At 33.4% G+C, this 12,501-nt stretch overlaps 2 protein-coding genes across 8 annotated transcripts in view; one reads left to right on the forward strand and one right to left on the reverse strand.

Annotated features, from left to right (window-relative positions):
• Positions 1 to 3,673, forward strand: part of LOC117181915 (restin homolog) — a 143,660-nt gene extending 139,987 nt beyond the window's left edge. For all 6 annotated transcript variants that reach the window (XM_033374939.1, XM_033374940.1, XM_033374938.1 and 3 more), the window contains 4 exons: positions 439 to 499; positions 628 to 802; positions 882 to 1,060; positions 2,741 to 3,673. In XM_033374939.1, coding sequence (XP_033230830.1) covers positions 439 to 499; positions 628 to 802; positions 882 to 1,060; positions 2,741 to 2,787 — 462 coding nt within the window. In that variant the 3' untranslated portion in view covers positions 2,788 to 3,673. The remainder of the gene's footprint in view (positions 1 to 438; positions 500 to 627; positions 803 to 881; positions 1,061 to 2,740) is intronic.
• The window catches only part of LOC117181917 (DNA-directed RNA polymerase II subunit RPB11), a 14,968-nt gene continuing 6,032 nt past the window's right edge, over positions 3,566 to 12,501 (reverse strand). The window contains exons 3-5 of one of the 2 annotated variants that reach the window (XR_004468210.1): positions 3,982 to 4,156; positions 3,804 to 3,911; positions 3,566 to 3,715 (exon numbers count right to left, since the gene is read on the reverse strand). Coding sequence is in view for 1 of the 2 variants with exons in the window: in XM_033374943.1 (XP_033230834.1) it covers positions 3,876 to 3,911; positions 3,982 to 4,156 (211 nt within the window). In the remaining variant the exon portion in view is untranslated. Of the gene's footprint in view, positions 3,716 to 3,766; positions 3,912 to 3,981; positions 4,157 to 12,501 lie in introns of those variants that run through there. The other variant, XM_033374943.1, reaches the window with a different exon arrangement.

Below are 12,501 nucleotides of genomic sequence, written 5' to 3' on the forward strand. Positions count from 1 at the left end.
GGAGCTCTTCTTAATATTTTGACACCAAAATCATGTCGATACACCTTACCGACTGCGAGTAAAGCCACCCACGCTTTAACTTGACAGACTGTATATACATAATTTAGAAGTTAAGAAACGGTAAGGCTGCTTAATATACCGTATGAGTCAAGTTTTTATCATAAAAATAACATTTTAAATGAGCAAATTCAGTTTGTTTTAATACCAATGCAAGTTATGAATTATAATAATATACATTTATGGGAATTATATAAAATCTCAGAGACAAACTCGAGTGCGAAGTACGATATACGTGACGAGAATGTGCTCGTTAAGGCCATCCTGAAAACCAGTACGAAATACAACTAGCTGTTTAAAGTACAAGCGCGTTGTTATTAGATTAGCTGCTAAATAATTCAATTCGTTTTAGTATTACAAGAATCGCTTTATGTACTTCAGGTCGAAATGAATGCAAATACTATTTCGATTCAAGCAGCAGGCGAGGCAAAAGAGAATACAAGTAAGCAATACTTTAGAGCCATTATATTATTAATTGTATTAATTGAAAATAATGTATGTAGTTGAAGGACCCAGACTTTGAGGTCTGAAAAAAAATAATAAAGGCACTGACATTTATAATTTTTTTAGTGAGTCCAGAATCAGATTACAAGAAACTTTTGGAAGAAAATGAAATGGTCAAAGGTCAAATTGATTTCTTGAACTCTGTAATAGTAGATATGCAGCGAAAGAATGAAACTTTACTATGCAAAATTGAACTTCTAGAATTGGGAATGCCAGTCAATGAGGCCGATGACTATAATCGGTAACTTTTTTCTTTTTAGATATTCGTAAATTTTATAGTTTAAAAAACAGCTAATTGAAGAATGTTATTTCTTATGTAGAAGTACCTTGGAAAAAAGACACGCTCCTCCTCGAATGTTTTGTGACATTTGTGACCAGTTTGATTTACATGAAACTGAAGATTGTCCTCGTCAATCTCAAGAATATCAACCAGAGCCGAAAATTTCGAGACCTGAAAAGAAACCCCGAGTCGAGAGAGCGTATTGCGAAAATTGTGAAGGTGAGTTTTCAGATATTTTATTAAATAAAAGGCGTGGCTGAATAAAATTAAATTTTTTTATATTGATTATGATAATCCGGGTCCCATGAGCATTTTAAGATGAAAATTAGAATAATCGGTCGGGCGCTATTCGAAAAAAATTCGTCCATGGGTCCTAAACTGCGGCTAAGTGCTGGAAGACGCGGATCTCTGACATGCGCAGTAGTGATTCCTGGGCATTTTAAAATGATGTGAGCATATTTTTGAAATTGGAAATACACAGGAATCAGTACTGCGCATTCCAGAGATATCCGCGCATTTAACAACAACTACAATTCTAAGGTTTTACGAATGAATCAGAATTTAAAGTTTTTTTGGTTAAGAAAAATGCAAATGTGTTTTTAAGTATAGAATGCATTTTTAAACGATGCATGATATCGCAAAAGGTATTTTTATTGAACTTTTATAGACATGCAAACTTCGATCTAAATCTAAAAATTGGCAAAAAGTAAGTGTGAAATTTTTTATAAAATCGACATGTAATATTTTCAGAAAAATTGCTACCATTTTGTTAATTTAGAAACCTTTTTTAAATTTGTTGTGAATTTTAAAAGAGGAAAAATAAACGCTATGGAACAAAAAAGATAGTTATTTCAATTATGCCAAAAGTGATTGAGATTTAAGGAAAAAACTTAGGGTTTTTTGAAAAGCAAGGCACAAAATTCAAATACGCATCACTTAGAATTTTTTGCAAATTAGAAAAAATATTCGTCGCCTAATTTCCTATAAAGAACAAACCGTATAAATTAATCAGTCATATTTTTTATAGAAGTGCCCGACTAATTATTTTCATTTCCTTCTTTATATTTAAATGGATAGCATATTATAAAATTTTTTATGTTGCACTTTTCAACAGCTTTTGGTCATATAGTAGAATTAATATCCCACAGTCGGTTTAGGCGATTCCTTTCTTTTTGCCTAGTAATAACGCTTCATAGTTTCAATTTTTTCGTGCTAATATCTGCGTCCAGTTTCGTAGATGGCCTTGGACTTAAATTGGAAGTCTCTAAAATTAAAGAAGTCAGGGCCGTCTGAAAAAACTTTAATCAACTTTTTCACAAAAATATATTTTTGCACCTGGCGCAGGTGTTTTCTCAAGAATGGCTAAATTGATAGACATTGATCATGTTACAATGTGGATTCTAATCTATAATTTTTCCTTATTTATAGCTAGAAAAAACGTGTTTTTTTATTACTATTGCAAAAAACGCCGCCACTTTGTTAATTTACATTTAAAACTTGAGATACGGGCCGTAACGAGGGTGTCACAGATTGAGAATATTTTTCGCTTTTCTGTTTCTGATATCCAGGAGGGCCGAAATTACCTGCGCCAGCAGTTTCAAATGTTTTTGATAGGTGTAAAAGCACCTTTATATATAAATATTTTGCAGTGACAAAAAAATGTTTTTCTATTGCCCTAGGACATACTTTTCAAGGAAACAAAAGTTTGCCTCATTATATGCAATAGTTTTCACACCAAAAATGGTTAAAAATGTGCTTATTTTTACGCGTGTGCATCAGAATACCCCTTTAAGTTAATCTATATGTAAACTTGGTTCAGGTCAAACAAGCATAATGATACAAGGAATTTTGTTTAATTTTTATAATTGTACATGACTAATATATTTTGTAATTTTGTAGTTTTTGGACATGATACCCAATCATGCGACGATGCTGAAACATTCTAATGCTTCCTGCAGTCTGTTACACGTACTACTCTTGCCAAAAGGAGAAACGAAAGAATAATTGTTCATTTTTCAGAGTATATTTTTCTACGCATAACGATTCAGGCTAATGTTCATTTTCCTAGAATGATTTTAGTTTTGATTGAAAAACCGGCGGCTTCACAAACTTTTCAAGTAAGGTTTTGTAAAGATACACTGCCTGTTACACTGTTTTTGATCACCTCTTTTTTATGACTGATTAAGTTTTCCTTATTTTAATTATGTCAGAGCTAAAAAGTTTATTTTCAAAGCGTTGAATCATGTCAAAATTCGGTATAAAATGAACCCATAATAAAGCCAATTCGTCTATTTTTTAATTAGATATTGAAAGAATAGTGTATATTTCAAAGTATTCTTAAATGTTCAATAACTTCCGAAATAATCAACTCTATGATTATATGTACCATATATTTTACTAAAACGTTTTTGTTACCAACAAGAATATAGCAATCATAGGGATGCTCTTAAGACGTATAATTTCAGTACGAAAGATGTCCGGAGAACGTCCTGTGTTTTTAAGACGTCTTAGAGACGTTGATTTGACTGACATTAGACATCCAAGGAACATCCCAAGAACGTTCTTAGTATTTTCATGGTTTTGTGTCCACTGGGTATACAATAAATGTTTGATTCAATCCAGCACGTGTGTAAAATTAACTTAAACCGATATACAATAGAAACTTAGCAATTGGAAGATTGTAGTAGATACTCTGCACATTGTAATTATGTATATGTTTTCTCATACGGTTTAACCGATACCCCATATTTATTATTTTAATCATGTGCGTCGTTAAGCGCTTCCAAAGTTGAATTGTTGAGTACTTTGAATAAAGATTCATCGAAACTGTAACTTGGATTTTTCACATGATATGAATATCATTTGAAGATGTAACTAATAATATAATGTAGATAAAAGATAATTTAGTGTTAGGTAAAAAGTACATTTAAAAAAAATTAATTTATTGTAGGTAAAAACTTACTTTACACTTGCATTCACAGACTCTCAATATTTTAGTTATTCTGTAAATAAGACATTAATCTAATACTACTGGTTAATCTAATCCTTCTTTCTTTTCTTTTATCGCTTCCTGAAACAATGAAATTAGGGTATAATTTTAAATGCAAATAAAATTACTACGAATGTGCAATATTACGTACTTTGAAACGTTCTTCGAAGAGTGATAGCTCGGCGATTAAATCGGTGATGGCGTGCATAAAGGCATCGTGTGGTGTATAATCTGAAGTCGTCTGTATCCTGATGACAAACTTGTGCTCCAAGGGATGTGGTACTTTGTATCCGGCAAACAACACTTGGGGATCTTTCAAGAGTTGGCTAAATTAGGAATATTTTTGGATTTTTATTATACTGATGTGATGGTTTTCATTACAAAAGCAGTAGAAAGTAGATAACAGTTTTTTTATTTTGTCATTGAAAGTGACATTTGCAGGTTTTTGTATGGTCATGTTTGCAATTGATGCATAAAATAAATCAATATACGAGATTTAAAACATGAAAAACAACATTTATCTTTTGAGAATATTTTTTTTGGCTTGAAAATTATATTTCGATGCCCCATCGAAATATGGGACCCAGGTCCCATGCTTATACACAGGACCTGAAATTAAACACCGACCAAATGCGCCGTGAAACAGTATAGAATAAAAGGGTAGATTTTCCTATATGTGTATGACCATATCCGTAATCAGTACATCAGAACACATTGATATACGCTTTTCTGTACTTTACTTCTGACAACAAAAAACACAAAGAATGTATTTTAATTTATCAAGGCCATATTCGCGAGCAGTGTAGCTGTGCAGATTGCACTTAAAATTTATTTTCATAATTTATACATAGTATCTGGGGCTCTATTCTCCAGTTCATTCGAAACTTTCCGTATACGTAAAGTTTCGAATGGTAACTTACGTATACGAGAAGGAAGTCATATTCTCGAACACTCCTCGATTTGGCTATTACAGTTAGGGTACCTTTTCACGGATGCCTGTATTGAATTAATATTTTTCATATGATTCATTTCTACCCACTATGTTGGTTTATGGAAAATTTGATTGGTTGATAACCTAGATACGAACACGATGTGTCAAATTAATTCCACACTGAGAGACTTTCAAGGTATGGGATACTCTGGAAGTTTATGTGGCGCTCTGAATCGCGGTGTTAGGAGCTATACTTCGCATCGGAGTAGGAGTTACTCCGATCAGAGTAAGCCCAGCGCCGAGTCGGTACATGAGCAGTGCCATCTAGTCGGCGTGTCACATGCTCTTTCAAATGAGAGTAGTCGTTACTCACTAAAGCTGCGTGCAAATGTTTGCGCGTCTCAACTGTTGTTTCCTTGAAAAAAGGAAACAGTTACTGTGTGGTTCTTCGCTATGTGTTATGATTGGAATTTGGAATATCATTTTTTTTGTATCGACAATAAATATTTTACTACAGTAAAATACATTGACGCTGTATTCACTTGTTAAGCATGATCTTTTGAACTTTTCCCCAAATTATTTAACTTTTATTTAATACTAATTAATTAATAATCACAAATATCCATATACATTATAACATGTTATTAATAAACGAGTTATAATTAAATTGATAAAAACAGAGAAACGTGACATGCGCTTTAGCTTTATATACGCACGCTCGCGATTAAGAAGTTGCGATTGTACTCTGCTCTGAGTATCGGAGTACCCACTACTCCGACCAGTCGGCGTATCAAGAGCACGCATTATATGAGCATACCTAGTTCATTTTCGGGGCACTGACTACGCGAAACGGAAGGCGCTTCGGTCGCACTGATGGCGGTATATGTGTTACACTGAAAGTCTCTCAGTGCACGATTAATTCAAAACCGGTCCCGCGAAAAAGTACCCTTATTCGTATACAAATATACTTAACAGCGTTGCCACATTTAACTCGCAGCAAAGTCCTAGTGCTTTACTAGTGACAAACAATTTGAGCCAATGAAATCATTTGTAGAGCCGTGTGTGAAATGCGCCAAACATGTGGATGGTTTAAAAATTGAATGCTTAGGCTGTTAGAACATGATGGTGGGTGCACTTATTACAGATATATTAATTATAAGATTAAAAGTGAAATTGAGGTTAGGTAGATAAATAAAACTCTAGATTTTTACATTCTCGTCATTTACGATTGAGAAAGTATTAGAATTATCCAAAATTTGACACCACTGTTTTTCAACGGATCTCCACGTTTCGAGACCCCTGAATCCGAAAATAAGGTTTTTACGATGGCGTCTATCTGTCTGCCCGTCCGACCGTAAACACGATCACTCTCGAAAAAATGAACGCATCAAATCCATCTTTGGCACACTTCTTTTTAGATCCTAAAAGAAAGGAAGAGTTCGTTAACCAGCCATTTTTGATAAAAAATTGAAGAAGTGAGCGCATTTTGGAAATTTTTGAGACCACTTTTTTTCTGAATTTAAAAATTCTATGTACCCATATTTATAGTATTAAAAAGGACAGAATATTTATCCTAATGACTCTTTTTGATAAAAAGAAAATACCCAGAGTTATAGTATTTTCAAAAATTTTTAAATCAATCGAAAATCAAAATTTTAAGCCAAAAAACGCACGATGTGAAAAAAATCAAGAGAAGAAAAACATTGCTTTTTGAAAGCCCTACAAGATTATCATAACAAATTTTTGTATTTTCTTCGAAAATCGAAAATTTGATTGCACAAAAAAATAATGAAAAATCAGAAATTCCATTTTAATTCAACTGAACCAGTTTACAAATTTCTGTCAAAAATAGAGCGCGCAGCGCGAGTGTCACGATGAGAATGTATACCCCCTGAATCCGAAAAACAGATTTTTACGAATGTGTCTTTCTGTACGTCTGTCTGTGAAAACGATAACTTTTGAAAAAATCAATCTAGCAGATTGCCCTTTGGTACATTCTTTTAGTGTCCTAAATTAAAGGTCAAGTTCGTTAACCAGCCATTTTGAATAAAAATGCAAAAAGTGGACACATTTTGAATATTTTTGAGACCCCGTTTTTCAAAATTCAAAAGTTCTCTGTATGGTTATTCATAGTCTTCAAAAAGCTGAACAATTTAGCCTAATGACTTTTCCCAAAAAATAAAAAATTACCAGAGTTACCATTTACAACATTCCAAAAAACACACGAAAATGAACATTTTATGCCAAATAACACACGATATGAAAAAAAGCCAAGAGAAGAAAAATGTGGCTTTTTGAATGCTCTACGACATTATCATAACAACTTTTTGCATTTTCTTGGAAAATCCAAAATTACAATTTTGACAGCATACAAAATAATGAAAAATCCAAAAATTACGTTTTTCGACCAAACTGTGCAAAATACGGTAAAAGATAAATTAAAAAAAAGTGTGATTTTGAAAAAGATCTACAAATTTGTTATCAACCACTTTTTGATAGGATGCGTAGTTTTGGCTTTAATCATAAAAGACGTCATTAACAGTAAAAAAAATGTGCGTGGGCACTTTCTTACCACAAATTTTGTCTTTTAATTTCTTTTTCGCCTCGTGTGTGGGGTTTCCAAGAATTTAACTTTTCATGCTTTTGATGCTATTTTTTTATGATTTAAAGTAAAAACAGAACTATCAACAAATTATTAGTGACAAATAATTTCTACATTCTTATCAGAGAAGGTATTAGATTTTTATAAAATTTGACCTCGCTAGTTTTTGTCAAAAGGTCCACGTTTTGAGACCCCCTGAATCCGAAAAACAAGTTTTTACGAATGTGTCTATCTGTCTGCCTGTCTGTGAGCATGATAACTTTTGAAAAAATTAATCTATTAGATTGGCTTTTGGTACACTCTTTTAGTGTCCTAAGCTAAATGCCAAGTTCGTTAGTCAGACATTTTGAATAAAAATACAAAAAGTGAGCTTATTTTGAAAATGTTTGGGTACACATTTTTTCATGATTCAAAAATTCTGTGTACAGTTGTTCATAGTACTTGAAAAGAAAAATTTTAATTTTCATAGTCTTCAAGATTCTCATATCAATTTTTTGAATTTTTTCGAAAAATTCAAATTTTGACCTCACGAAAACTAATTAAAAATCAAAAATTGCATTTTGCGGTCAAACTATGCAAGATAAGAAAAAAATGATAAGACAAACATTGTGCATCCAAAAAATATCTACAAATTGGTTATCAATCACTTTTTTATAGGACACGTAGTTTTTGTTTTATTTATATAAAAAAAACATTGAAAATACAAAAACTCAATTTTTAGACACACGGCACAAGCTAAGCCAAAATAAATAGATAACATTTTTTCACCGCAGGTACAGCAAAAAAATTTTATAAATGGTTTTTTTTACATTCTTATCAGAGAAGGTATTAGATATGTGTAAAATTTAACAACCTACCCCCTCCCCCCAGTTTTTGTCGAATGTTCACGTTTTGAGACCCCCAAAATCCCAAAAATAGGTTTTTACGAATGTGTTTGTCTGACAGTCTGTATGTATTTATGCCTGCCTGTCAGCACGATAACTTTTGAAAAATTAATTCTATTAGATTGGCCTCTAGTACACTACACTCTTTAAGGGCCGGTTCCACCAACCTCAGTTAAATCATTAGTTAACTGACAGCGGGTTAAATTTAATGCCATAGTTGAGCGTCGATTATCCTGTCGCGCGTTCCACCACGTTTTTGGAGGTCCCGGTTATCTATACAGATAGTCGTTTCGAAATATCTCCTATTTTACTTTTAACCATTCGTGTGATTGGCTACTTTTCGGCCGAGTGAAAAGCAAAGCAAGATGGCCGTGAGCGCCAAATCCAAGTAAGGTTAATTCCACGCTCGTATTTATACTAAGCTAAAAAAAGTGAATTTGTATGTTTTTTGTTCGTGTATTATTACTATTTTATTCGTGTTATCTGTGATAAGATGGAAGAAAATAAAGTGAGATCGCCTAATCTTCTTCCTAATGCTCCTTCGATTTGATTCAGCGGATCATTTACACAAGCTTTTCTTAAGCGAAATCTCGTTTGAAAATCAACGTATTCGAAATTATCAAAAAAATTCACCCTTTCTTTGAAAATTGGCGGTCTTCTGCGGATAAATTCGAAAATGTCCACTTCCACTTCGTCATCAGATGACCTCAGAACTTCTTCCAAAAACTCCATATTTCACAACGACACTACACAATACATTAGAAATTTGCAGCTATAATAAATTGAATTTTAAAGAACATTCATGTAAAATAACCTGTTTCAGACAGATTATTTTAAAAACTTGGTAACCTTCAATTCTTCTTGAAATTGGATTGAAAATGCTACAATAATAATAGTTTTGTGAGTTCAAAAATAATGTAAAAACTGTTAAAAATTTGAACAATATTTCTATAACATAAAAAATAATCATTTGTATTGCATAGGTATAAAACTTCATATTTTGAGGTTTTGTTTTTGTTGTAACATTTTTTATTTTACTATATTTAGTAACTTCACTTACATATGAAAACATATCCCCATATAAACGTCTTGACAACGCCCACAAACTACACAGGCTGCCACCATTTTTTATATTTATTTACAATAAATTATAATTAAATAAATTATAAATAAATCAATTCAGAAAAGTGCGATAAACGTCACATTATTGGGGCACTCGTGACACAAACACGGTCCTGTGCTGCGCCAAACTTCACCCAACGAAAATATTCTCGACCAATCAGCTTTATCTAGAAAGAGATAGGTCTACGTCTCATATGTTTTTTCTCTCTCTAGAGCCCATTACCGTTCTCCCCACAGCATTACCGGTCCATTTCAATATGTCGATGAATAAATCGCCATAACCGACCAATCTTGAACGGTTAGATTTAACGGTGGTTAATGCGAGTTAACCGGCTGTTACAAAGTGGTGGAACGCGTAACTAGCTTTAACCGAGGTTGGTGGAACCGGCCCTAAGTTTCCTAAACTAAAGGTTAAGTTCGTTTGCCAGCCATTATGGAAAACAAATTTTCTAGGATAAGAAATATTTTGTCTTCAAAATCTGGGAAATGATAGCTAACATGCTAACGGACCTCCCCGCACACGTTTTTGTGTTTTTTTTTCAAAAAAAATTTTCATATTGCTAACAACGTGTGTAAATATGTCCACGTGGACATATTTTATGAAAATATAGACCTTATTAGTCTTCAAAATGCCCGGGAGCTCGCGACAATTCCATGAACGTCCTTTTAGTACTCACTAAAATTTCATATTCTTTTGTTTTCATAGTCAACAGTTCGAAATTCGTTGACTGGATAATAGCTGTTGGTGCATTTTGCAACAATTTATCGCTAAATAGTCGAAAGTTCAAGTGAAAAAACGTCATTTTAGTTATCTTCAAACCCACGGGGAATGATTATTTGGATGCTAAAAACTAACGAAAAGTTTGAATGGCTGCTTCTGAGTGGTACCAAAGTTGACTGGCAGTCTGTCGAAAATGTCAAAAATTTGAGTGAAAAAACGTCATTTTAGTACTCTTGAAACCCATTGGGGATGATTTTTTAGGTTCAAAGAACTACTAAGCAGTTCGAGTGTCAGCTCCTAAATTGTGCCAAAATTGACTGGCAGACTGTTAAAAATGTCAAAAGTTCGAGTGAACAAACTTCATTTTAGTACTCTTCAAACCCACGGGGAAAGATTATTTCGATGCTAAAAACTAACGAGAAGTTTGAATGGCTGCTCCTGAGTGGTGCCAAAGTTGACTGGCAGGTTGTCAAACATACCAAAAATTCGAGTGAAGAAACGTTATCTTAGTACTGTTGAAACCCATTGGGAATGATTTTTTGGATGCTAAGAACTAAAAAAAAATTTGACTGGCAGTTTCTCGGCGGTGCCAAAGTTGACTGGCAGACTGTCAAACATGCCAAAAAATCAAGTGAAGAAACGTCATTTTAGTACTCTTAAAACCCATTGTTGCGAGCTGTGAATTTACTTAAAAAGTGAGATTTTTGTAGTTTTTTTTTATATGCATATTAGTTTTAGAGAAGTATCCTATAGATGAAAATTTTAGTTAATGAAAAGGACAAAACTTTCATTCGGTTTCTGATTAAAATGTCAGTGAAATTTGGAACTAATCAGGAGCTGCCAGTCAAATTCTTTATTAGTTGTTTGCACCAAAACAATCATCCTCAATGAGTTTAAAAAGTACTAAAATAAAGTTTTTTCACTAGAATTTTCGACATGCTAGACGGTGTTCCAGTCAAATTTGGCACCATTGAGGAACAGCCAATCAATTATGATCTTACTTTTCAACACCTAAAAAATCATCCCCGATACGTTTCAGAACTAATAAAATGACTGTTCTAATTTTCATCCTGTCATTCTTTTTATATGCTTGACAGTCTGTCAGTCAACTTTAGCACCACCGAGAAGCTACCAGTCAAATTTTGCGTTATTTTTCAGCATTCAAACAATCATTCCCAATGGGTTTCAAGAGTACTAAAGTGACGTTTCTTTTCTAGAATTTTTAGCATGTTTGACAGCCTGCCAGTCAACTTTAGCACCACCGTTCTTAGCATTTAAATAATCATTCCCAATGAATTTTAAGAGTACTAAATTGACGTTCTTTCACTCGAATTTTTGACATGTTTGACAGCCTGCCACTCAACTTTGACACCACTGAGGAGCTGCCAGTGAAACTTCTTGTTAGTTTTTAGCATTCAAACAATCATTCCACGTTGGTTTGAAGAGTAATAAAATGACCTTTTTTTACTCGAATTTTTGACATGTTTGACAGTCTGCCAGTCAAACTTATTGTTAGTTCTTAGCATTCAAACAATTGTCCCCCGTGAGTTTCAAGAGTACTAAAATTACGTTTTTTCACTCGAATTTTTGACCAGTTTAACGATAAATTGTTGCAAAATGCACTAACAGCTGTTAGTCAGTCAACCAATTTCGAACTGTTGACTATGAAAACAAAGGAATCTGAAATTTTAGTGAGTACTTAAAGGACGCCCATGGAATTGTCGCGAGCTTCTGGACTACAAGAAGTCCAAAAGGAGCGATGAATTAACTGAAAAAATTCGGATTAGCTTATGAATGTGAGCTTTAACATGATTTGAATTTCAAAGGAAAAGTCGTGAAAAGAATTATAATAAAAATAAAAATTAGATTGTGCGCTAGCACAATCTAAAAGTTCGAGTATGCCTAGAGTATACCTTGTCTCATTTCAGTATATTTTCCACAGATTTAGAGAAATGTTTGTCCACCTGAATTCTAGTCCGCCCCCCCCCGGCCCCCCTCGTGGCCAAGCGAGGAATTTTGACATACCCCCCCCCCTCCCAAGTGTCCACGTGGTATATGGACGGCCGTGTATTTATGTGTTTTCCGAGAACCTTAAACAAGATGATTTTAACGACTCTCGGATATGACGTAGTTGTGAGTCGACCCTTACATTATCTTGTGTTTTCTTTAACAGTTTCGTGGCAACTCTAAAAGAGAGCGGTCTTTTATATATTCGGTTGAGGAAAAAGCCAAATAGAAAATTTTAAATTTGGTATAAATGCACTTTCTTAAAATTGTGCTTCGATATGCAGTTACTAGAAAATCCGAAAACGTACTTAAAGATACGTAATTCATAGCAATTCATTATAATTTTACGATAAAAAAAAAGAAATTTAAACCTACAAACTAAAAATAACGACGAGATTTTGAAA

The sequence above is a fragment of the Belonocnema kinseyi genome, chromosome 10 (genome assembly GCF_010883055.1).
Source record: "Belonocnema kinseyi isolate 2016_QV_RU_SX_M_011 chromosome 10, B_treatae_v1, whole genome shotgun sequence".
Classification (NCBI taxonomy): Eukaryota; Metazoa; Arthropoda; class Insecta; order Hymenoptera; family Cynipidae; genus Belonocnema; species Belonocnema kinseyi.